General features: G+C 32.9%; 3 protein-coding genes across 3 annotated transcripts in view; 2 read left to right on the top strand and 1 right to left on the bottom strand.

The window, feature by feature from the left end:
* Positions 1-10,268, top strand: part of LOC139516799 (ras-related protein ORAB-1-like) — a 28,507-nt gene extending 18,239 nt beyond the window's left edge. The window contains exons 6-9 of the mRNA XM_071307108.1: positions 2,726-2,857; positions 3,918-4,077; positions 5,217-5,285; positions 6,487-10,268. Coding sequence (XP_071163209.1) covers positions 2,726-2,857; positions 3,918-4,077; positions 5,217-5,285; positions 6,487-6,698 — 573 coding nt within the window. The 3' untranslated portion in view covers positions 6,699-10,268. The remainder of the gene's footprint in view (positions 1-2,725; positions 2,858-3,917; positions 4,078-5,216; positions 5,286-6,486) is intronic.
* Positions 10,269-18,576: 8,308 nt separating this feature from the next.
* LOC139516760 (uncharacterized) lies at positions 18,577-20,397 on the top strand. The gene has a single exon (XM_071307051.1). It carries the CDS (start codon positions 18,593-18,595, stop codon positions 20,156-20,158), a length of 1,566 nt encoding a protein of 521 aa, XP_071163152.1. The 5' UTR covers positions 18,577-18,592; the 3' UTR covers positions 20,159-20,397.
* A 2,724-nt stretch (positions 20,398-23,121) lies between these two features.
* Positions 23,122-26,244, bottom strand: LOC139516759 (BTB and MATH domain-containing protein 36-like). Its single transcript, XM_071307049.1, has 3 exons — positions 25,354-26,244; positions 24,614-25,264; positions 23,122-24,564 (listed from the first exon to the last, which is right to left on the bottom strand). Exon 3 carries the CDS (start codon positions 24,272-24,274, stop codon positions 23,189-23,191), a length of 1,086 nt encoding a protein of 361 aa, XP_071163150.1. The 5' UTR covers positions 24,275-24,564; positions 24,614-25,264; positions 25,354-26,244; the 3' UTR covers positions 23,122-23,188.
* Positions 26,245-27,301: the final 1,057 nt, after the last annotated feature.

Below are 27,301 nucleotides of genomic sequence, written 5' to 3'. Positions count from 1 at the left end.
GAGGAGCTAATGGTGTGGTTATTATCTATGACATAACAAATCAGGTATGAACATTATGTTTAGTTATTACAGAGGAGCTAATGGTGTGGTTATTATCTATGACATAACAAATCAGGTATGAACATTATGTTTAGTTATTACAGAGGAGCTAATGGTGTGGTTATTATCTATGATATAACAAATCAGGTATGAACATTATGTTTAGTTATTACAGAGGAGCTAATGGTGTGGTTATTATCTATGACATAACAAATCAGGTTTGTACATTATGTTTAGTTATTACAGAGGATCTAATGGTGTGGTTATTATCTATGATATAACAAATCAGGTTTGTACATTATGTTTAGTTATTACAGAGGAGCTAATGATGTGGTTATTATCTATGACATAACAAATCAGGTTTGTACATTATGTTTAGTTATTACAGAGGATCTAATGGTGTGGTTATTATCTATGACATAACCAATCAGGTATGAACATTATGTTTAGTTATTACAGAGGAGCTAATGGTGTGGTTATTATCTATGATATAACCAATCAGGTTTGTACATTATGTTTAGTTATTACAGAGGAGCTAATGGTGTGGTTATTATCTATGACATAACAAATCAGGTTTGTACATTATGTTTAGTTATTACAGAGGATCTAATGGTGTGGTTATTATCTATGACATAACAAATCAGGTATGAACATTATGTTTAGTTATTACAGAGGAGCTAATGGTGTGGTTATTATCTATGATATAACCAATCAGGTTTGTACATTATGTTTAGTTATTACAGAGGAGCTAATGGTGTGGTTATTATCTATGACATAACAAATCAGGTTTGTACATTATGTTTAGTTATTACAGAGGATCTAATGGTGTGGTTATTATCTATGATATAACCAATCAGGTATGAACATTATGTTTAGTTATTACAGAGGAGCTAATGGTGTGGTTATTATCTATGATATAACAAATCAGGTTTGTACATTATGTTTAGTTATTACAGAGGAGCTAATGGTGTGGTTATTATCTATGACATAACCAATCAGGTTTGTACACTATGTTTAGTTATTACAGAGGAGCTAATGATGTGGTTATTATCTATGACATAACAAATCAGGTTTGTACATTATGTTTAGTTATTACAGAGGAGCTAATGGTGTGGTTATTGAACAGATATATCATGTTAAGGAAGGGTATTTGCGAAAAATACTAGTCGAGAGAATGTTAAATTTCACGAGCCGTAAGGCGAGGGAAATTCATTCTCAAGACTGGTATTTTTTGCAAATACCCCTCAATAACATGATATATCTGTTTAATTACACCGAATGCTAATGTACTAAAACGCATTGATGATCGTGACGTTACAAGCGTCCAGTCGGATAGAGTATTTTTTGGCAAATACCACGGCAGAGAGGGTAAAAAAGGCATATCCTTTTAGCAAATACCCCGGCGGCGTTAAAAATGAACGATATTCATTTGATAACAGCAAATTGGTGAAAAATACACTGGCTATTAACCAATCAAAACCCCGGATTCTTACATAAGGTGTAATTATATCTATGATATAACCAATCAGGTATGTACACTATGTTTAGTTATTACAGAGGATCTAATGGTGTAGTTATTATCTATGACATAACAAATCAGGTATGAACATTATGTTTAGTTATTACAGAGGATCTAATAGTGTGGTTATTATCTATGACATAACAAATCAGGTTTGTACATTATGTTTAGTTATTACAGAGGAGCTAATGGTGTGGTTATTATCTATGACATAACAAATCAGGTTTGTACATTATGTTTAGTTATTACAGAGGAGCTAATGGTGTGGTTATTATCTATGATATAACAAATCAGGTATGAACATTATGTTTAGTTATTACAGAGGAGCTAATAGTGTGGTTATTATCTATGATATAACAAATCAGGTATGAACATTATGTTTAGTTATTACAGAGGATCTAATGGTGTGGTTATTATCTATGACATAACAAATCAGGTTTGTACATTATGTTTAGTTATTACAGAGGATCTAATAGTGTGGTTATTATCTATGATATAACAAATCAGGTTTGTACATTATGTTTAGTTATTACAGAGGAGCTAATGGTGTGGTCATTATCTATGACATAACCAATCAGGTATGAACATTATGTTTAGTTATTACAGAGGAGCTAATGGTGTGGTTATTATCTATGATATAACCAATCAGGTATGAACATTATGTTTAGTTATTACAGAGGAGCTAATGGTGTGGTTATTATCTATGACATAACAAATCAGGTATGAACACTATGTTTAGTTATTACAGAGGAGCTAATGGTGTGGTTATTATCTATGATATAGCCAATCAGGTATGTACATTATGTTTATTCTTTATGATTCAACCTTCTATTTTAATGTCCCATTTATGGGCATTTTGTTTTCTGGTCTGTGCGTCTGTTTGTTAGTCTGTTTGTTTGTTTGTTTGTTGTACCGTCTGTTTATCCTGCTTCAAGTTAAAGTTTTTGGTTGAGGTAGTTTTTGATGAAGTTAAAGTCCAATCAACTTGAAACTTAATACACATGTTTCCTATGATATGATCTTTCTAATTTTAATGCCAAATTAGGGTTTTTATCCCAATTTCATGGTCCACTGAACATAAAAAATTATAGTGCGTATGGGGCATCTGTGTACTATGGACACATTCTTGTTATAGATGACTTTTATAGTATTTTCTTCTTTTTGTAGAAATCTTTTGACAATGTGCCAAAGTGGGTCAAAGAAGTTGAGAGCTATGCTAATCCAAATAGCAAGACAATTCTGATAGGAAACAAAGGCGATTTGGAAATGGAGAGAATAGTAGATTATAGTACAGGAAAAGTAAGTTAAGTCGTTAGTCAAACAGATTGATCAAGTTAAACAGTTTAAAATGAAGTATTGATTATAAATGTTCAATTTAAGGCAAAGTATACAGAATTTGGAAATATTTCAGATTTTTCTTATTTATGCCCCCGCTGTAGCAGAGAGGACATTAAAGGCATACAATACAGTTACAGGGGAGGTAATGACGTTTCTTACATAAATTGTTATTTTCGCGACGTTAAACTATGACTTATCTGGAAATGATTCAGTTTTCGACTGATTTTTATCATTCAAACGTATTTAACTTAAAAATAAGTTCATGGACCCCTTTTTTTTATTATGCCATTTGGTTTGATTACTCGAGAAGATTATGTGTGCCAATTTTCATGAAAATGTAAATTGTGCAATTTTTTTAAATTTGATAAATATACAGCAAAAAATTATGTTTTTTTCTACATTCATGAACATTTGACAAATATGAGTTATTTCTGAATAAAAAATGTATAAATTTTTAGGATACTTATAAAATACAGAAATTACAAATTATTTAACAAAACACAATTTGTGTTTATCTTTTAAAACAAAAACGTTATGTGTTTCTTTCGAAAGGGAAAATACGGCCACAAATCTGAATTTTGAGTAAATATGCATACATGAAGGAATATTTTTTATTACATATTTAAATCAATCAGGTAAAAAAAAGTCTATATGAAGATTTTTATCAAAATGTAAGTGCGGGATCCAAACTGTATTAAAGTGAAAAATGCATTTTTTTTTAGGTTTTCCACATTAATTCAATATATTCAAAAAATTATTTAGAGACCTTTTTAATTGATTGCACTTGTGAAATTATAAATGCTACATATATCAATACTGACAATTGTGTCTAGTACAAGGAGTTTTGAATACATAAAAATCAAAGTCTAAAATATCGCCTAATTACATGTATGTATACTTTCCCAGAAAGGAAAAAGATTCTTTCTGTACAATTCATGAATGATTGGATTAAAATTGTATGAACTTCTTTCCTGTTATAAACTTGTGATCTCATTCAAACAAAAATGAACTTATGTTTCAGAAATTTGCAGATTCTGTGGGTTTATCATTTGCTGAAACAAGTGCAAAGATATCCAAAAATGTAGAACAGGCATTTTTGACTTTGGTATCAGATATAAAAAATAAATCAGCATTAGATGGTGTCAGCGCCCCCTCCAAACTGAATGCATTGGACGTAGGAGGTAGGTTTAAAATGTGCTAATCCTCTCAACGGACATCTTCGCTAGCCAAGGGTTATGATCCACTCCCCTCCTCTCCACCCTTGGCAGTTTAGGCAACATTTTTTATAACAATGTCGCGCCATCTATCGGTTGACTAAAAACACACCCATTCTGAATACGCTATTCTTGACCAATGGTAGCACTCAAACTCTCTTCAGTGTAGAGGTGAAAACACAGTGGCGTCTACAGTCTACAAACCTTGTGAAGCAGGAAACTAGAATATATGTTGACATTCCAATATTTGTGCAAGAAACATACGCAGGAACTTTTGTACATGAACGACTTTGGTTTTAATAGTATAGTGTTATTAACTGGCTGTTTCTGTATTGGCCCTGTTATAGATTCGAGGTTAGCTGTATTAGACCCGAGACTCACAAAGTGGAGGGCCAATACAGCTCATTGAGAATTTATAACAGTCCCAACACTGAAACAGCCAGTTCAGAACTCTTTTATTAAATGATTTTAAGAAAATTAAAAACCAGAAGTGAATGTCCCGTATTAGCCCATGGCCAACACATCTTTTTTCCATATTGGCCCTGTTTTTCACGTTTCAAGACTTTAAGACACTACAAAACATTGCACACCATTTAACCTGTTTATTTTATCATTTTGAATTAAAAAATATAATACAAATGTTTTTATGCATAACGATACCACCAAAAGATGATTGGACTTCAAAGTCATCAAAAACTACCTTGACCAAAAACTTTAACCTGAAGCTGGAGGAAAGGACGAACAGACGGATAGACGCACAGACCAGAAAACATAATGCCTCGCTTCTATCGTATGTGGGGCATAAAAAGTCCATAAACAAAAGCAGAGAACTTTTAAATGATTGTGGAACAAGAACCCACCAATTGTCTATACTGAAATAAGTGCTTTTAAAGAAAAGTTAGCAGTAAGGTATCAGATAAATATAAATAAGACAACAACCAATCAATGAATGATTACAAAACAAACATTAAGAGGCTACTTATTGATAATAAGATGTTTACATCTGCCACAATGTAGGTGTTCATTTTATTTTTACAAATTTTGAAATTAAAGTTAAGCAATCATTTTGTATAACTTAGGTTTATTTAAAAAATATATATTTTTAGATTCAGAAAGAAACACATCAGCTGGCCAAGAGGATGAAGTCAGTACAGCATGTGATTATGACACACTTGGTAAGTTTTTGCTTTAACAGGAAAGGCTATCAAATATAAATTATTTTTCCTTCTTAGACAACCAGTTTGGGGAATAAAAAAATATGTTATGTTTTTTCTTCTTCTTAAAACTGCACATGTAAACAATAGAATAGATTATTTTTCTAAGACAATGTCACAAGAATGCATAGGAAAACAAAAGAAAGTTATATAACTCTTAAAATTCATAGTTGTTGCATAAACCAATAATAATAAGAATTGAATGCTTCCTTTTGTACCTTTTTGTTGAGTCTCAACTTTTGTTGAAAAAGTGAGACATAGCGATCCTACATTACGTCGGTGTTGTCAGTGGTTAAAGATTTTGAAATTTAATAACTTTCTTAAACTATCCTGGATTTCTACCAAAATTGAACAGAAGCTTGTGTATGATCATGAGATAGTATCTAGAAGTAAATTTTGTAAAAAGAAAAATCATTTTTTTCCGTATTTTACTTATAAATGGACTTAGTTTTTCTTCTAGTTAACATTACAAACAGTCTGCAGTTAAAGTTTTTAAAACATTTATGAGATTCATGAACTATCCTGTATTTTTACCAAACTTGGACAGAAGCTTCTTTCGATCAAAAGATAGTATCAAGAGGAATATTATTATTAATTTTTTTCCTCATCTTTGTTGAGCCTGCGATTAACAGCAAAAGTAGGCGAGACACTGGGTTCCACAGAATCCTTACAAATTTTTTGTGTTATGAAAGCATTGATCATACACATATTTTTAGTATTCAGTTTTCAAATATTTAGAACCATTTCAATTTGTTCATTTACCAAAAATTTAACAAGGGGATGAGCAACAGTTTAAAAGGGAGTATTCTTAATCAATATTTTTTATGCCCCATTTATTATGGACCATTTATGGGCATTATGTTTTCTGGTATGTGCGTCCGTCCGTTCGTATGTCTGTCCCACTTCAGGTTAAAGTTTTTGGTTGAGGTAGTTTTTAATGAAGTTGAAGTCCAATCAACTTGAAACTTAGTACACATGTTCCCTATGATATGATCTTTCTAATTTTAATGTGAAATTAGAGATTTTTCCCAATTTTCACGGTCCACTGAACATAGAAAATGATAGTGCGGATGGGGCATCTGTGTACTGGGGACACATCCTTGTTTTTATTCAGTTAAAGCACTGTAATTACTAATTTTCATTTTGTATTTTCTTTCTCTAGAAGAAGAAATTTCTGCTGGAAGGATATTTCGTGGAAAGGATATGTACAAGAAACTACTTTCTATGAAGAAATCAGAACTTTCAACATACTTGGACTCAAAGTCAAAAATAGTTGGAAATATTTCAAAGTGTGGCAAAGTATCTACACAGACAGAAAATGACATGCGTGTACTTGCAATAATGGTTCATTCTGTTGAATGCAGTGGCTTATAATTTTATGCCACATTTATGGACATTATGTTTTCTGGTCTGTGCGTCCATCTGTCTGCCCGCTGTCCCGTACTGGGTAAAGTTTTTGGTCAAGATAGTTTTTGATGAAGTTAAGGTCCAATCAACTTGAAACTTAGTACACATGTTCCCTATGATGTGATCTATCAATTTTAATGCCAAATTAGAGTTTTTACCCCAATTCACGGTCCACTGAACATAGCAAATGATAGTGTGATTGGGGCATCTGTGTACTATGGACACATTCTTGTTGTTGTATAAAAGCACTTCATTTAAAGAACTATTTATAGACTGAATTTGCAAATTTAGATTTTAAATGTGGTCTAAAGTATCTGTTTTCACTTAAAAGGGTAGTGCAATCACATGCAATACATCTGCATTGCTTTAATTAAAAAACATTAAGATATGTTTACATATAGAGACCTACACAAGAGATTGATTTAATTTTAATTTTGATTAAAATTCAAATATTGTTGGGGTGTTTTCAACTATAGTGCCTAACAAGATTTTGTGAGGTAGACGAAATTGACTTTAAAACGATCGTATTGACTTTTGATGTGCAGAAATAGGCAGATCGGACATATTTTGACTTTAGTTACTTACTTCTTAAGTTTGGGATTAATTGTAATCAACATATTCCAATGAGACTGAAAAATGCTTTTTTTTATTATGATAAATAATAATTTTACCTGCCGTAGTCGTGCGTAAAATATATTTCGGTATTTCTCTTACGAAAATGACTTGTTTAATGGAACAAAACGTATTATTTGTAAACTTTCTCTTTACTCTTCACAATAGGCTTTTAAAAAATAACCTTTCAACTGTATATTACGAAAATTTTGTGAAAATCGAATAATTGGCAATTCTTACCTTTCATACCTTAACTTTCATTGATAAAACATAATATTGACTCGTCCAGTGTCCAGTTTGAAGGTCATTTTAGTTACCGTACACATTCATGCACGTTCTAATTAATCAATTGTCATGTATGAAAAGCATAAACAAGTTTGAAGGTAAACAAATAACAACTTAATCCAATCAAATTGCCTACGATTCAATAACAATGACCAGTCCACATCATAAAAATGTATAGGGGTAAACTGGGTAGGGAGAAAATGTCAGATATATTAAGTTCATTATTTTGCAATAACGAGTAAAAATTTGTTAACCAATAGATTTGTTATAATTTCATAAACATGTCGTTATGTATTGGTATAGTTTTTGGATCTTTCATTAGCGTATTTAAGGCTGTAGAAAGTTTGGCCTTCAAAAGTCAACATAATCATTGACTTTATAAAGAAAATTCGCCTTTTTAAAACATTGAATGTTTCACAAATAATACGCGACAACAAAGCAAAATCATTTCTTAAAACACTGCAAAAAAAATAATTCTGATTGATGCAGTGGTTTTGTCATAAATTGCACTGGAGTGAACAGTGGTACATCAAACGTCGAATTCCCCCACACAATGTTATCACACACTATAGTAACTAAAATTCGGAATTTATTTTTTTCTTTTCCTTGCTTTTTCTAAATTTAAATACCTAGATTAAGAAATGAGATTAAAATGCAAAATCAAGTGTTAGTAATTTGTTTCCTTTCACATATTTTATATTGATGAAACAATCCCAATTATATTTGAATTTTAATACATTGTATACAGATTGACAAATTTCATAAGAGGTGAATTATATAAATACTGAGAGCAGCATTACTATTGGCATAGTAACTTTTCATAACAACATTTCTGCAAAGTGTTCAAACTCAGGTATACATCTCATTGATATATATGAAAAATTTATTTTCAAATATTTTATGTAAAAAGATGATCTGTGATTATAATATTGAGTATTTTTGATATTTTGATATTTTTTATGTTTGTTTTATCTAACATGTCTAAAGGCTGTGATATTTATTGTCTAAAGTTTTATTTATTTTGTATTTATATCAACAAAGTTTATATTTAATTCCTTATTGTTTGTAAAGATCATGTGTTACAAAGTCTTTTTTTTTTTTTTGCTTTAAGTATTATAAGACATACTGTGTAATATATAAGTCATGGTAACATATTCCTTGGTAATGCAAATATGTAAGTCTTTATCTTTTTGTCATTTATTTTTCTAATTTCATGTTTATTTTGTAGTATAATATAATATAATAATGCAGAAAAACAAAGCTACATTAATTACTTAGACCCCTGCTCCTGCCACATTGTTTTTTTTTTTGCTTCAATTTCATTTTTATTGGTGAATATTGCTTTAAAATTCCTTTCAATTTAAGTGCAATTCTTCAAAAGTAGAAACAAAATTGAAAGACAATTGCTTCCATCCTCCATTTTTTTGTGGATGACAACTCAATTGATTTTGTACTATTCGTTTGAATTGTCCTAGTATCCAAACTTTTAAAAGGAAAACTGTCAACTAACCTGGGCACATTATGCTGACTTAAGGATTATGTACCCTTGTGTTGATTCAATGCTAAACATATGGAAATTTTATAGAAAATCCACAGCCTTTTTCCTTGTACTCTCATATTTGTCAATTTGATGACTGATAGGTATAGGATTACTGCATGCAGTGCTAGCATTGATTTCCTTAAAACAAGTTTATTAATGTAGTTATTGGTTAAAACAAATAAAGATATGGACCAAATCAAGTACACCTTTTAGGGTGTTTTCGACTTTAGTGACTCAGCACGAGGTATTTCGAAATTTACAGGTTGATTAGAACTTTTTGTAAAAAATAAACACTAACACGTCGTAGAAAAGCAAGTAAGTAATCTATGTTTCAAATCTTATAACAAAAATCTCTGTTTTAAAGGCTGTGGATTTTCTATAAAAAAATCTTGGTTTATTTGCCACAAAGTACTCTTTTTCTATTAAACGCAATGAAACAGTAAATAATAATGCTTTACATCAAGTTTTCCCCTTGGTATATATACAAAATGGCCTCCATTATTCATTATATTTGTAGTTTTTATACAATTGAAGTTTGAAAAGTTGGTACAAAACTGGCTACAGAAGGGGTCTTAATTGACCATTATTTTACTATTTAGTATTACATCGCTGAATGCCACATGCTTGGTGAAACGAGGCAAATACCTATTATAATGTTTGATTTTGATAGGGATTGAATCTACAACATGTTGCCCTCAATGACTGTGATACTTTGATACAGTAATACTACAGAAACATATAGTGAAAAAGCTTCCAAAGGAATTAAGACATTAAAATATATTGTGTTGCAAAAAAGAAGAAACAATTGAAACTCCTGTTATAATTTTATTGATATGATACATATTAATTAGAAGAAGTATTTGTGAATTTATTCTATGACTTATACATATGGATCATGATTTTGACACTAGATATTAAAAAAAGAAACACACACTAAATGAATACATGTACAGATATTGAAAATAATTGTTTATTGTCATCATTTTTAATGCTTTGTTTTTGATAAAAGTCGGAACCATTCTAAATCCACCAAAAACTAAAATCACCATTTGGTTGTATAATTTAAAAAGATTAATCATTTTATTTAATATTTCTGTTCATAATTTCGATATGAAATAAAGACACAAAAATAGTTTAAAACATTTGTACTTCTGTTAAGAAAATATATTAATAAATGAAAACCTGTTGCACTGTATATCACTCTTACACTTTTCGGGACAGGCAAGCTTATGTTCGAGAGTAAGATAGATAAGATTATGGCTAGGGAAACCACTAGCATAAGTAAATTTGAAACGATATTTGTAGTTATTATTCTCATTTCCGTATCGCTTATATATTTACCCCAGCTCTCTAGGAGGGCATGCTTCATTGACATTGGAACTGTTGTTATACCGCATCTAGCACTTGTTGTGTTGCTCATGTTAATTCAACAAGCTCAGTGACATGGCTAATTCCGTGATATCAAACTCGAGGTCAAAAGGACAGGATTATGGTTTCGTATCAATTGTCATTGAGGAATTGAAGGATATGATCATGATAGACCCGGTTCAAAACATATGATAAAAACTTTTTTTACGCCATACACTTATAAATTCTCAGCAAGAAATTAGCTTCCATATTTTGAGGATGTTGTTAAAACAGTTAGTGCTTCCAGGGTTAGGGTTAGGGTTTAGGGTTAGGGTTAGGAATAGCCAGGTCAGCAGTTGTCCTTGTCTACAAAACAAACATTTCAATTAGAAAACAAGCCCACAAGGAATTTTAAAATACTGAAATACAGATGAATTTCAATTTTTCTTATTATTAGCTAAAATAATGGCAATAAAAATTTCTTCTGTGAATTTGATTGTTTATGCCTAGGTTCAATCTTTAACCTTTTTATACCCCCAGCAGATATGTTGGGGTTATTAACTTATTACCCAAACGCCTCCGCCTAATTTTCAACCTCCTTGTCTGTCCATCCTCATCTGTCATTTCCTGCTACCATGTCCTTTGTCATCAGATACTTTAAGCCTTTGATCTGCCCAGTATCAGTCACGACATAACTTTCAAGATTAGAAGCCGACTCATTAGTGAGCTCCATATCCTTGGATCCCCCAAATTAGAAACTTCATTTTGTTCATTGTTCACAATTAAATTGTCAGCAGTGGTATTTTCATCTTCATTTAATATATCAAGTTCATCTGACCGATTTTACATCAACACACGAAACAGTTCTTTATTCAGAATTAACTCCAGTCGAAAATGTCTTGGAATAAGGTAGGCTTTGTTTATCATCTGAAAACCGTACAACATAACTGTCCCATCTACAATTTACCTTCCAGGGGATTTGAGGTACTCCGAAACGCTTCCAGCTTTTTTGAATTTTCTTATCAAGAACTTAATACGACACTTTTAAAAAGCTGACTAATTTATCTTTAGAAAAAATGGCGTTTGGTTTTAAATTCCAGTCACCAATTTTGAAACCAACGACACATATAAGATCAACTGACTATTTTCATTCAAAATAACTTCATACAAATTCCTACTCTTTGGAACGCATGCTAGAATTTCACCCCCTCTGAATTCTTCGATACTTTTGATAAAAAGTAAAGCACAAAAATACTGAATCCGAGGAAACTTCTAAACGGAAAGTCCCTAATCAAATGGCAAAATCAAAAACTCAAACACATCAAACGTAGGGGTAACAACTGTCATATTCCTGACTTGGTACATGCATTTTTTTATGTAGAAAATGGGGATTAAACCTGGTTTAATAGCTAGCTAAACCGTTCTATTGTATGACAATCGCAATTCCATTATATTGACAACGCTGTGTGAACAACACAAACAGACATAATAGGTAAAAATGTTAAAAAATAATAGGAGTACAACACTCAACAGTGTGTTATAATCTTAATCACTATAAAACAAACAAATATGCATCAAAAGAGGCACAAAAAGGGATGTAGACAAAAACATAAGCAAAAATGAAAGACAAGAAAACAAAAATTTACAATAGCATAAGATCAACTGAGCTATTTTCATTCAAAGTAACTTCATACAAATTTCCACTCTTTGGAACACAGGCTAGAATTTCGCCCTCTCGGGCTTGTTCTTCAATATCGTTGTAAAAAAGTAAAATCACAAAATAACTTAACTCTGAGGAAAATTTAAAATACGAATCTGCGTATACACATAAAGGTACATAGCTTCAATATACTGATGGCTTGCCTTACGGCAAAAATAAATTCGGATTCAACTCTGTAGATTAAAATTTGTCTTTCTCGTACAACAGCCAAACCGGAAGTGTACTTCATAGAGGGTGGTAAAGAGGGGGGGGGTGCTTGCACGAAAAAAACGTGAAATAAGACATAATTTCACGTTGAACGTGAAATAATTTCTGTAATGAACGTTGCACGCAAAATAAATACTTTTATTTGAACCTTTTGTGACTGAGTCACTGCATGTCTTCTTGTATATATTAACTCTTTGTTTTACTTGATATTCCCGATTTAGTATACACATTTATGATATAATTGGTTTACGGCTTTTAAAAAAGTATTTCTTGACGATCCCTGTCAAGTGTTTGAATTTTATTTGAAAAATACCGAGCACGCAAAATAAGACTTTGAAAATCACGATGCACGTAAAATTAAATAAGCAGAACACGTTGAACGAGGCACCTGTCTTGCACGACTGAACGTCAAATAAAAAAGTAAAAACACGTTGAACGTGAAATAAAAAACGGCGATCACGTTGCACGAAAATAACCCTTTACCACCTTCTTCATACATTTGTAAATTCTCTGCAATAAATTGGCTTCCATAATATTTTGAGAATGTTGTTAAAACAGTTAGTGCTTCCAAGGTCAGCAGTTGTCCCTGTCTACAAATAAAAAATTAAAACAGAAAACAAGGCCACGAAGAATTTATTTAAGAATACTTAAATTAAAGATTTTATTTATTTTTTTCTGCTCATTAGCTAAGATGTAACGTACCTTAATGTTGCACAAATGCATTTCATGAAAATCGGTTCTTGGAAGACAGTTTGAGCTGTTAGTGTTCTGGCGTTGAAATCGATGCACATATTATAAAAAGTGTCGAGATGTATCGTATCAAATGGAAGGCAAGTAAACGTATATATATTACGGATTACAAATGTGTCGAGGTTTCTGATTGGATAACAACACAGAGATGTCAGTATATATTCAGGAAACTGCCGGGGTATATACGACGTTTTTATCCCCAATTGGAACCTCAAAAACGTCATCATAACACCGGTTACTATGTGACGTAGTCATAAGCTATCAGACTGTCAGAGGTTCACAGAGGGAAAATAATGACGTGCTTCAGTCAATAATACATTTTTGATACAAAATCACGCAATTAACACTTTTAATACTTTAATTTGATGTTAAAAGTGTTATTATAAATTATTACATACACGATAAAATTATGTTCACAGCAAATTAGAAAATCCTTCACGTATGCCGAACATATCAGGTTGGGTTTTTCAATATATATGTGTTGTCAACAAATACCTGCACTGGAAAATAACATTAAGTCAGGGGTAATCCGTAATATATGTGTAATTCAGGTCTCAGAAAGGGTATTTACTGTGACATTCCCGGCTTAGGGCTTATATCCCCTTCGCCTTCGGCTCAGGGGATATAAACTCTAAGCCGGGAATGTCACAGTATAGATCAGTATATACCCTGTCTGAGACCTGAATAACATATAATATGTGTGTGATCTAAAAATAATTTTCAAAGGGCGATAAATTACCCAGAAAGGCAAGTGTGAGGTTCATGTCAGACTTTGGCGGTTTGAATAAATCAAAAACTAATCTGATTATCGTAATCAAAGTGTATTACATGCATTTTCGTTGTAACTACTTGTATTTATTGTCTGCATTAAGGTTTTATTGATATTTCGGTTTTCACATATCACTGAACATTTTGGCGTGTATATTGAAAACACCAAAATTAGTCACCGACATAAGATATTGAAAAATGCTAATATGGTGACACTATGGATACAGATCTTTTTAATTAATATTGCAATATATATTTTTTTATTTAACGGAAAATCTCCCTGTTTATACACGCTCTGATTCGTTCTTTTCTCTCTCCGATTCCATCCTCGCTCTTCTTATTTACAAATTACCTTTTATGCCCCACCTACGATATTTTTTCTGGTCTGTGCGTCTATTTGTCCGTTCGCTGTTCGGTCGTTCGTTTGTTCGTTCGTCTGTCCCGCTTCAGGGTAACGTTTTTGGTCAAGGTATTACTCAATTTATTTCACTTGACTGGGCGGAGTCTAACCGGTTCGCTCATAAAAAAAAACAGTCCATCTTTAGATAGGTGTTTTAGGACAAACTCGTCAATAAAGTGTCCATTCATTGATTTGTAAATTCCTTTTGATGCAAATTGAAACATAAACTCCGCCCGATCAGTTGAAATAACATTGGTAATAGTTTTTGGTGAAATTGAAGTCCAATCAACTTGAAACTTTTTACACATATTCCCTATGATATGATCTTTCTAATTTGAATGCCAAATAAGAGTTTTTACCCCAATTTCACGGTCCACTGACCATAGAAAATGATAGTGCGGGTGTGAACACCTTGTTTTCTGAATTTTTGCTAAGTGGTACCTGACACTACCGGGAGATAAATCTGAAAACCCGGCTAAACGTTTTGATCTCATTCTATTGTTAACGAACAAGATATCATTTTATTCAGATACTTGCGGATATCTTCTCAAAGTTAAAAACAGAAACATTAGAAAAGAACTCGGATGATAACCAATAATGGATTGCTATAACCAAACCGAACCCGGATGTTGTACCAGTTACCATGGTTTCGAACCAAAGAACCCGGATAGAACCAAGGTTCTCTCTCCGAAACACACACACACACTCTCCTCTTCTCGCACCTTGCACACACTGTCTCCTCTAACACATTCTTTCTCCTCACACACACTTTCTCCTCACAAATTAACTCTCTCTCCTCATACACTCCCTCTCTCTCACACTTTCTCCTCACCCACTCACTCCTCTTTCACATATCACACACACACACAGAGTCCCGACTTTTAGCCAACCAACAAGTGTATCTCAGTGCCTCACTTTCACCCTATCCTTCTCTTTAGCTCGAGCCGTAACACCCCCTCATCCTTAAACTACTTACCCTTAAAACTATAAACCAATGCTTACCCCTAACTATACCTACACGTAACCACCCAATCATTATTTACATTTTTATGCCGCACCTACGATAGTAGAGGGGCATTAGGTTTCTGGTCTGTGCGTCCGTTCGTTCGTTCGTCCGTCTGTCCCGAATCAGGTTAAAGTTTTTAGCAAGGTAGTTTATAATGAAGTTGAAGTCCGAACAACTTGAAACTTGGTTCTTCACATGTTCCCTATCACTAACCTAGGACCATTTAATAGAAAAAGGGGATTTAGGTCAATCAGTGGCGGATCCACAACTTTTCATACGGGGTGGTGGGGGGGGGGGGGGGGGGGGGGGCTGACTGGCCTAGGACCATTTATATGTTTTCAATAACATTTCACTTGTTAAAATATTCGATAACTTCCTTAAGTCAATTAGTAATAAAATGTCTTATATATTATGTTTCAAAGAAATATATATTAACATGATGAAATAAAGGGCGCTAATTGCAGGGATTTTATATATGACATAGCTGCTAGCAGACAATTACAATATATTATAAAATCAGTTCACACAGTTACAATCAATGAAGATCATTAATACGATAAAACTTGTATTTTTGGATTATGTGCTAAACTGTAAAAGTAGGTAATAAGAAAAAGGACTTACGAGAAAAGGAATGAGCGCAATTTAACGGGGTAAGAAAATGTGCATCTTCTTCTCTCTCCGGATTACGAGTCGGACTCTATATCTGTTATTCTTTTCACAAAAAAGGCACGATTACTTTGTATGCTGAAATGTTCATGCTTTTCTTTTTACTCATAAGAGTTATTTGTGAAAAGAGCAACAGAGTGTTATAACTGATGCAACTATTAAACAAATTAATTGCTAAACATGTTTGATATTAGCAAAATGGAAAGAAGGAAGACCAGTCATAGTGATACCAAAAAAACAAAGAAATAAAAAAAAACCACAAACGTGAAAGAAAACATTATGAATAATAAACTCATACTATATAGACTCTACTACACGTCTTTTCAGACGCACGATGTTGTAATATAACACGGTTCTCACTATCTGGGGTTCCCCTTTCCCAACGCACGATGTTGTTATATAACACGGTTCTCACTATCTGGGGTTCCCCTTTCCCAACGCACGATGTTGTAATATAACACGGTTCTCACTATCTGGGGTTCCCCCTATCTGGGGTTCCCCTTTCCCAAAACCTCTCTCCTTCTATCGTCGCCTTCTTTCGAAACAACACAAATGAAATGACACGTTCGATACTAGATTTTAACAAATATTGTTTCTCCTACACTTTAAATTTCCACATTGATCATAATTATGTATTTTAACGTTTGACTGGTACTTCGGCTATGTTATTATCTGTGAATGTGTAGCTTGAACAAACGTCCTTGCAAAGCACACACAAAATAAAGTTAAAATGGCCACTGTAGAGCAACTCTAAAACTCAGAGTATTATTTTGCACTTAATAGTCTTAGTCACTAGTCACGACTTTAAAACACATGGGGTCATATTGTTATGTAACATTAAAAAATGTAGAAAATAATGTAAAGACATATTTAGGATTATCAACTCTCTAACGAACTACTACAGATATTAATATAAGAGGTTTAGCCGGATTAGCCTTTGTGTTTAGAATTGTGTTATTTTATTTTAAAGAAGTATTAACGGGATTAAACTATTTACAAAATGTTCTAACTGTTAGGGTAACATATTTATTGAGTTGCCATTTTAAATGGTCCTAATGAATTTTTTGGTAAATATTTCCAATATGTAAGAGGTAAGTCGGACATATAATTTATTATTTGCCATATTCAGCTAAAATACAAAAACGCTATTTTATGTACGTGTCTATCATTTCATTTAACAGGGCGTAGGTCTTAAAATGCGATATTTAATCCCTAAGGGTATCAACAGCTAAAATTCTCAAAACACCTGATCACAATATAGTCTTGAATTTTTCTTGAGAATGTATTTTACTGAGCTTGCCCGTCATGGGTTCTCTTAGTGTTATTTCATTTGAACTGTATAACTCTATGAACATGAAGTATTGTTATTTATAAGGAATATCGTATGCAATTCTAATGAGTCAACTTCATTTTGTTATTTCTCACTGTATTAAATGGAACTGTTATAAGTACAGTGTTGACTTCGTTGACTTTGGGATATTATCGAGATTTGTTTGTGTTACTTATTGTAGATAAACAAAACTAAGCTATTTTATTTGCCAAAATTTAATACTTGGCGAATTCCATCTTTTTTTGCTAAGTTCTAGAACAAATTTTTAAGCACGTCATTAAATTGCTCCGGGTTTTCTAACAAACAGTTACATAAGACTATTACGATAAATATTGCAAATTTTACATATTGAATAAAAGAAGATAGAGGTACATTTAAATAAGACAGCAATCCAACAAAGAACAACGATTACTATTGATGTCAACATTCTTTTAATCTCGATAGAAGTGGAATAAAAAGGTGCAAATAAATACGTAAATTAAAATCTGTATTGGAAAAATCCCATTTGACCGCATAACACTGAGAAGGAGATTACAAAAATACAAGTACGAACAAAGCAGTAATAAGTAACATCTAAACATTGTTTTCTACCTCAAGTCTTACCATTTTTAACAAACAGCTGGAACCAAAATAGCTGAACTTGTGTATAATAGAGACATTTACATATCTTTTCTTCAGGTATAATTCGCTTTGCTTCATTATAATCATCATCGAACTATAAGAATGATAATTTTGTTGAATGTTGAGAAATAAAGTATGATAGTATGCACAAGAAGTTGTACTATTTCGTAAAAAAAAAAACAAAAAAAAACTCGATAACTTTTAAAATGATCTTGCTAGAGAAAACATTACGAGAGAGGAATCGACTCTGTCTCTTAACTTTGGTGACTTTTTTCACGTGACAACATACTGGTTAGAATATACCTAAATGAGCAACACGATATCTTGCGTGGTTAATATATAAGAATAAGAATAAGAATAGGTGGTATGATTGCCGATGAGACAACTCTCCACCAGATACCAAATGCCAACGAAAATTACATAACATTTTCATTCAACCAGAGTTGTGTGCAAATAATGTCTTACAAATGTAGTCCTAAAATGTTATGAAATATCACAACTACATATCTACCATTAATTATTGTATTGCGTTGTTAACAATTAACAAAATCTCATCACATATTTCAGTAAAGTCATTTTTTATTTGTAGGGTGTTCTACATAGATTTTAATGGCTTCGTCAGTGTCCTCGTATTTCATCATGCACACGACTCCGCCAAACCAGTTAAATGACGGCGAAGATAATGAAAAAGCCGAAAAGGAAAAGAAGCAAGTGAAAAAGAACAAAACCAACAAAAGCAAGCAACTCGTAATTACAAGAAATGAACTCACACGGAAAAGAATGACCTTAATTCGCTCAAAGCTTGAAGAATCCAGAGCTAGACATTTTGAAAAGGTTCAGAACCAAGCCTTGAACTGCTCAAGATCCATTCCACGTGTAGCTGATGTGTTCACACCATCTACGAAGGACAAAAAAGATCCAGACATAGAAACAGCGATGGAAATGGTTCCAATTTCAAACAATGGCGAAGAAGTACCGTACGTTTATTTTGTCGTTTCACCAGAAAAACAGGAAAAAGTAACAAAAGTGAAAGCAAAATTGAAAGAGAGACAGAGAGACGATGAAAAACGGAAACAACTAGTTAGTCGATCTACTGTTTTTACAACGAAGGAAGATTATGGAATATTTACAGACAAATCAAAAACGATGACACTTGCTCATAATTTCGGACTTCCATCACAACCAATGTCTTTACCACAAAGACCGTCAACTCAAAAGCAGATAGTATTTCCGCTGCCAATAAAGTTAACGCCTAAAAATCCCCCGACTACTCCTGCAACAACAATAACTACATCTATTGGACATCGTGGCAGCAGAGACTGGGATTACCAGGATTTTGAGACTATATATGAAAAACCTATTAAAATGACCATATGTGAAGACAATGAAATAGTTGAAACTAGGGAAATGAGAGAAACTAGTGGAAAAACCGTCGTACTTCGTGGATCTACAAGATCTTTGTCAACAAAGTGTTTGGAATTACCATTTATTTCCCTTGATGAACAAAGGAAAGCGTTAGGAACTGCAGGATCATATGGTGTCAGATCTCTCGATTTCGTTCGAAAATCAGTATCTCAAGATTCCTCACAGAAAAGAGTACATTTTGCAGAATCCGTTGATCTTCCATCTATAAAAGGAAGTCAAATTAGCAGTTTTAATGAAATTCTGCCTTCTCTTGGATTAAGACCGTTGACAGTTCCCGACTTCAGTTCAGAAAAGTCAAAAAGTTTAAGTGACTTAAAGTCACTCACAGGAACTCGCCTCTTACATTCGTCTTCCGGAAGATCATACAGGTCTGGTAAATCACTCGATTTACCAAAAATTGACATTGTATCATCTGTTTATGATGAGCTTATTTTAAAAGCTATAGAGGCATACATTTTGTCTTTACCCCCTTATTCGAAGCAATCCCAAATAGCTAGACAGCTCCTAGATCAGTTACAAAACAAAACAATTTCCACGTCAGAGTTAGACAAAGACCAATATAAGAGTATCCGAGAAGACATCGCTAATTTACCAAGAAATACCGTTAGTCAACGTGGGAGACAACAGAAAAACAATCCTCGTAAAGGTACCGCAGAGAAATGTTTCAGTCCACTGGAACCGAAATGTTATAGACTAGTTTTACCAGGAGCATTGCCTCCGGGGCCAAGTATCAAGGTACTCCAGTCATAGTTCTTTTAAAATATTGTTTCTAAAACATCCCAAAGCAGTATTGACCAAAGCCAGTGGTCGACAATTTATGTTGAATCTTCGTGGTTAAAAAGTTCTTCTGTAAACTAGCACGAGTGATTCTGTGTTTAATTATGCGTCTGACTTCTTCTCTATATGTGCCAAAATTTGTTTTAATGCATAGCATTGTTAGAAAAAACTGTTATTAAGTGCTATTTATTAAAATCTAGTTATTTACTTTCGATTGATCCTACATTTGTTTTTAGCTTTGTATAGCTTATTCGGGACATCCTTAATTTGAAACACACTTGGTAATAGTGGTAAACAATCAAATAGTATACGAAGATGTGGTTTGGGTGCCAATGAGAAAACTATCCATCCAAGTCACAATTTGCAGAAGAAAAAAAATATTATAGGTCAAAGTACGGTTTTCTTGTGTCTTTATTTGAAAAAAAAGTTATCTCAATACTATAAAAGAGGGACGAAAGATACCAGAGGGACAGTCAAACTCATAAACGAAAATAAATTGACAACGCCATGGCTAAAAATGAAAAAGACAAACAGACAAACAATAGTACACATGACACAACATATAAAACTAAAGAATAAGCAACACGAACCCCACCAAAAACTGTAGGGGGTGATATAAACTAGATGGAACCAGTACAAAGGAATATGATGAAATTTGTGATTTGAACTTTCGCTCTCGAGTTTTAACTGTAAGCATGATACACCAAGTTATCGTCATTGATAAAAAGGGTCATAGCAAACATTTAATAAGTTCAAATGTTATTCACCAGAAAAGGCATGTGTACTAGGGCCTAATTACTGTTATTAGAAAAAAAGACAGTGTACTAGGGCCTAATATCTGTTTTTAGAAGAAAAAAAGTCATGTGTACTGCAGACAAATATATCTGTTATTAGAAAAAAGTCATGTTTATACTAGAGCCTAATGTCAGTTATTAGAAAAATAAACGACAAGTGTACTAGCTTCTTCTTCTTCCAAATCTTCACATCCTTTGTAGGACAACCACACCGTTAAGGCATGTAAAACAAAACCCACCACCATACAAGTAGGAGTATATTTACACTATAATTTGAATAATTCCATCCTTCACCACTATATACAGGATCACTTTTGTAGTTTCACATATATCTTGTTGTATGTATTCTTAGTTGCGTTTAAAATTGTTAGGCTAGTTACCGGACATATATACAATGGGATTATATATGTTTACGTAGTAAAATAGTTCATACTTAAGAGACAATGTAGTAAAATAGTTCATTCTTAAAAGACAATTTTGTAAAATAAGTTGCTACACTCAAGTTCGCACTAATAAAAAGAATAATAGATTTGCAGCAGTAAAATGTAAAATAGTTCGCCTTTCATGATATGATAAAAAGATCTAAAAGCTAAAAGAAAATCACTTTTTTTTTTTTCTTTTTCATATACTTAAAATTGATTAAAATGTTCATGTTGCCTAAAAACTTAATCCACGCATATAAATAGACAATTTCACATCATAAAATATAGAACAAGATTTTTACGATTTCATTGCGTCTATATATTAGCACTTTGTGCGACGTTTACGATCTAGGCACGCACTGTAATGTAACAGCAATTGTCATATGTTTATTAATATAGTTCTAAAAGCTTGTCTTTAAAAGGTAAAAGATTTTATCTCACATCTATAATGGCACCGGCACACCCATATTACGTATTTGTTGCAGCATTCTGCATAATGTTCATTGTAAATATGGTCAAATTACACCCATGAATTCCGAAGCGTTTGAAATTAACATGTTATACAGTGAGCTCGACTTATTTGGAATTGGCTGCCCTACACACCCAGACCCAACCCTACCATAAACCCTGATCAAAGCATCTTCCAATCAGCTATGGTTGAAGTAGTAGTTTACATCTGGCGCTGTGTATAAGGTATATGAGGCGTTTTGCTTGGTGTTCTATCTTTGAGACTTCTTCACTGTTCAGACGAAGTTGTCGTTGTACCATGGTTATGTCCATCAATATCTGTATTTTGGTCCCTTCATTAAGAGATTCCCACTCTATTTTGCTGTTGCTTGTTAATATGTTCTCTATCTCTTTAATTACAGGTCTTCTGATGTTATCCCAAGCTTTACATTTGATCAATAGATGTTCAACCGTTTCCACTTCCTGGCTGCATGCGTTGCATATTTCCTGGTTTCCTTCTTTGTAGATTTTATATCTCAGGGGCTGCAGTGAGTAGGTTCCAGTGAGGAGTTTTAGTTTGATTGGAATTCTAAAACGGTCTTTGTTGGTGTATCTTTTAATCTTCAGTATGCTGTGGATTTTGCCTGCCATGAAGTTGTCTGTTTGAAGGTATTTTAGCCCTTGATACAGGTTGGCAATAACTGATATTTCGTTGACCCAGTGGTTAGCAATTTGCCTTTTTATTTGATTGACAGTGGTTTTAGTCACATCTGCATTATTCAGCATATCAATGGCTCTGCCGAGATTGTATTTGAACATGACCCTCTGTACTTCAATATACCAACTGTGGCTTCCTGAGGATTTTACAGCTAGTTGTCTTTTACCAAGCTGTTTTTCAACACTATTGTCTGATTGCTGACATATGTTACTAAAGAATGTCATCATTTTGGTATGGATTTGTGACCTAAGATATATTATTGACAACAAAAGTCATCCGTATGATAGGCATAAAAAGTCATGTGAACTACAGACTAAAATCTGTTATTAGACAAAAGCCATGTGTACTATCTGTTTTGATAAAAGAAGACCGTTGAAAATGTGAACAACCAAAAATAGCTCAAAATGATTTGTATGCGATACTATCAAGTTAACGTATGATTCCAGTCAATATGAGTTATGCAAAACTGTTTACAAATTATAGACAGCAAAAATGCAATTGAATACTTTCAACATGGTTTGCAAGCAAAACAAAGAAAACAAACTAAGACCAATGATCTGTATAATATAATTTATAGAAATATGATATATTAACATTGTAAAAAAATTAATGTTTATTTTGGTCATAAATTCAGGAATTCTTTAGTTTCCAAAAAGCTTTTAATTATAGTGTCATTTGCTACAGTATAGCCTATCCTATGGTTACAGTAGAACCAGTATGAATTCCGATATGAATCTGTGCTGACATTTTCAGAACACCATGTTCGCGCACAGTAAACACATGTTCGCTGCAAAGGTGATCGAAGTTTTAGTTCTGTTCGACACCTGCAGTGATTTTCGTGAGGATGCACTATTTCCTTCAATCTATATGCCACTGCACTAACTCTCTGTTTCATAATGTTAAAGCTATCCTGTTCGAATTCTAGTTTCCGCAACCGAGATTCGAAAGCTTTCGTTTTTATTTCTAGTGACATGGTCTTACTATCTTTAACTACTTGCCATAAAGTTTTTGATTTACTGCATAATTCGATGCATTCTTGTAACAGGTTTTGCAACACATACTTATCTGCTACTATCAAACTGTCAACTACAAAATCTTGAGTATATGAACCACTTTTCAGCTTGGACAAGAGAACGTCTTCACACTTTTCCTTTAGCTTGTCTATTTGATATTCTTCTGCAATTGGTAAAAGACGAAAAGCAGAATCCGTACCAGCTTCTAAATCGTCACTGAATCCTGGATGAATAAAACGAATCATCTCTGAAACATCCTGATATGACTTGTCAGGGAGATCAATATTTGATTGTCCCTTTTCTTTGAATTCCCCGGAAAACATACATTTAAACACAGGTGAAGCAAAGGCTAACAAACTGCGACTAGTATATAGAGGTTTTTCTTCTACAGTAAGGTTGACATCACATAGAAACTCGTCAGCGGAAAAATCGGAATCGTCGGTTGCTCTATCATGGTTGCCGCTATTCATATTGTTCATTTGTAGTCTAACATATTTTTTATTCCCCCTTAGAGATGTCGTTAATAGCAACTGTAATTCTACATTATGACGTCTTCGCATGGTTCCCAGTTGAATTCCAAGAAGACGCCATTGCACGCTTCTTGCTTCTGTTAATCTGAAGCACACGTCGTTTGTATTTATTTTTTGTCTGTCAGGTAGTGCCAAAATTGATGTTAAAAAAACGGCTATTGACATGTTGAGTGAAAATATATGTCTGTTTGTTTTGTTCACTAATCGTTGTCAATATAACGGAATTGTATGCGACTGCCTTACAAGTGAACGGTTTAGCTAGCTATAAAATCAGGGTTAATCCACAATTTTCTTCATACGAATATGACAGTTATTATCTTTTTTTGTGCATACCTATAATAGCAGAATGATATCGTAAAAGGAGCATGTATCGTATGAGGCAAATTGGGTCAAGGCTTAAGCTCGGATTAGATAATTGAGGATAAGAGATGGCATGTCAGTAACTTCTTGTAGTCCTTTGTTAATTTATGTATCATTGTCATTTTAGATAGGTTCTTTTGTTACCTTTTCTGACATTAGACTCGGATTTCTTATAAACTGAGTTTTACTGTACTTATTTCTGTTTTTCTACATTGGCTAGAGGTATAAGGGTGGGTTGAGATCTCAAAAAATATGTTTAACTCCGCCGAATTTTGTGTTGAAGACCCAGCGATTGTCTTCGGCTGTTTTTCTGCTCTTTGGTCGGGTTGTAGTTTCTTTGACACATTCCCTATTTTATTGTGATAAATAGATTGTTCTAATAAAACCATGCAAGCATAAAGGTTACAGAGATGATTTATAAATTGCTTAACGCCCAGCGTCCTTTAGAAATTTCAAATATGTCCTTCTTTTTCGGAAAGAGAACAGCATCGTTTCAGTTTCACTTGCGAAGTGTTTTTATCTTCAAAATATTGGCAGACGATCGTTTCAAGACCAAAAGACTAACTTTCGATATTTAAATATTTTTTAAAATACGAATTCTTTTGAGAAATTAGTAAAAATTAAAAAAAAAAAGAAGGATACATGACTGATAAGAACAGTCATGATAGTTCTTAATCATTTGAATTACTCCATTACAAACCGATATGAATAAAAGGGAAATGTAAAGTTCAATGAGACAGCAACCGACAAACACAAAGCACCAAAAGACATTGACATTTGGTGTCAATATACTGTCTTAAACAATATAATATGTAAAGTTTCATTACAATACGTCAAGCTCATTACTCCGTGTATAGAATATAAAAATAAATTGAGAATGAGACAACTCTCTACAAGAGACCAAATTAAACAGAAATTAACAACTACAGGTCACGGTCTTCAACAATGAACAAAACCCATATCCCATAGTCAGAAAATCTCCGCCCCAAAAAATAAACAAAACGAAGAAAAAAAAAGAAAAAAAACCTGGAACAACTGATTAAACAGTTATTATTATACAATATAGGAAGAACCGTTCATCTGACGTGTATTTCCAAAGTTCAGCCGCATTTTCAATTTATGCGAATTTACTGCCCTATAAACAAAAGCAAAGTTTAATTATTTTTGTTAAATACTGAATTGGAAGATAAATGTGTTATATCTTAAGCCTTATTACCGATAGCTTTCTTATGAGTTGTTAGGGGTAACTCAATAACCAAAGGTAAAAATCCATGATTTATTGTGCAAAAAGTTAAATAAATAACAATTATCTATCAGCTTTAGTGGATTACTTTTGTTGATTGAATATTCATACCTTTTTCGACATTTCAATTGCAATATATAGATATAGATATCAATAGCCTTAGGCGGGTTTTATTACAGATAAAATCCTGTCAACACAATCATATTTTATAACATGTAAAATAAACTGATGTTTATGGTATGTGTTTCTAGAATAACCTTCCTCTTGCAAACCCTATACACCTACATGTACACACATGTCATTCGTACAATTTAAAACAGTGAGCAAAACAAAAACAGTAAATTAAACTAGAAGACCCCCGATAACAAAAGAAACATTTCAAAACAAAAACTAATGGCCTGATTTTTTTAATGATGTTTTAACAAAACAAATTCAAACAACTTTTAAACTTTGAGAAACTATCAAACTACAAGTATGTTACCTAATCGTTGTTAAATAAATTTCAAACGACAGTAACCGAAGACAAAGATTTCTGTCGTTTGAAATTTATTTATTTTGTCTTTACTTCTTTTTTGTTTTTTAATAAATCACACCACTGGATTTCTTCTTGTTTGAACTGTTTCACAATTGATCGCGCAGATGTCATTTATACATGTATCTTACTATATGTAATGGATTTTGTTCAATTCCACACGATTTAATGACACATTGATGCTAACATCCACGAACTTTGGTCTCAGGTGTATAATTGTATCATATGCGATCGTAGCACATTATTGTATTACAATCATATTTAAATGAAAGTACACCTTATTCTGCTTTATCATAGCCGCAAATCGATCCGATGCAAACTCAATACCAATGTTGAAATAAAGTCAAAATGAGACAGCAACCTTACGGCAAAGTAACCAAGAGACTCGTCTGGCAACAGACATTCTTCAACATACACAGGTTTATATATAATATGCCATGGTACAAATTGCCCTGATTTTATAAAAGTTGCAAATTCATGAAACAGAACCAATAAAACATCTGCCAGTAAGTCCGATTCTCCTCATAACGAAAAACATTGAGATATGACATTAGTCAACTATGGTGTGGTTCATGGCATTGGACATACATATTAAATATCTCTGGTTTAAGATCTCTTTTAACAATCGATTTACGTACATTATCAAAACTTGCACGAAAAGAACAATCTAGGACTAAAAAAAAGGACTAAACTCTACAGTAACAGTATAATATATAAAAAAGAAGATGTGGTATGATTGCCAATGAGACAACTATCCACAAAAGACCAAAATGACACAGACATTAACAACTATAGGTCACCGTACGGCCTTCAACAATGAGCAAAGCCCATACAGAATAGTCAGCCATAAAAGGCCCCGATAAGACAATGTAAAACAATTCAAACGAGAAAACTAACGGCCTTATTTAAGTAAAAAAAAAATGAACGAAAAACAAATATGTAACACATACATAAACGACAACCACTGAATTACAGGCTCCTGACTAGGGACAGGTACATACATAAATAATGTGGCGCGGTTAAATATGTTAGCGGGATCCCAACCCTCCCTCTAACC

The sequence above is a fragment of the Mytilus edulis genome, chromosome 3 (genome assembly GCF_963676685.1).
Source record: "Mytilus edulis chromosome 3, xbMytEdul2.2, whole genome shotgun sequence".
NCBI lineage: Eukaryota > Metazoa > Mollusca > Bivalvia > Mytilida > Mytilidae > Mytilus > Mytilus edulis.
The sequence above is the reverse complement of the archived record's forward strand: the minus strand, read 5'-3'. Positions and strand labels throughout refer to the sequence as shown.

Excerpts from the sequence above, each read along its gene's own strand:
- LOC139516760 (XM_071307051.1), top strand. The coding sequence starts at position 18,593 with ATGGCTTCGTCAGTGTCCTCGTATTTCATCATGCACACGACTCCGCCA.
- LOC139516759 (XM_071307049.1), bottom strand. The coding sequence starts at position 24,274 with ATGTCAATAGCCGTTTTTTTAACATCAATTTTGGCACTACCTGACAGA.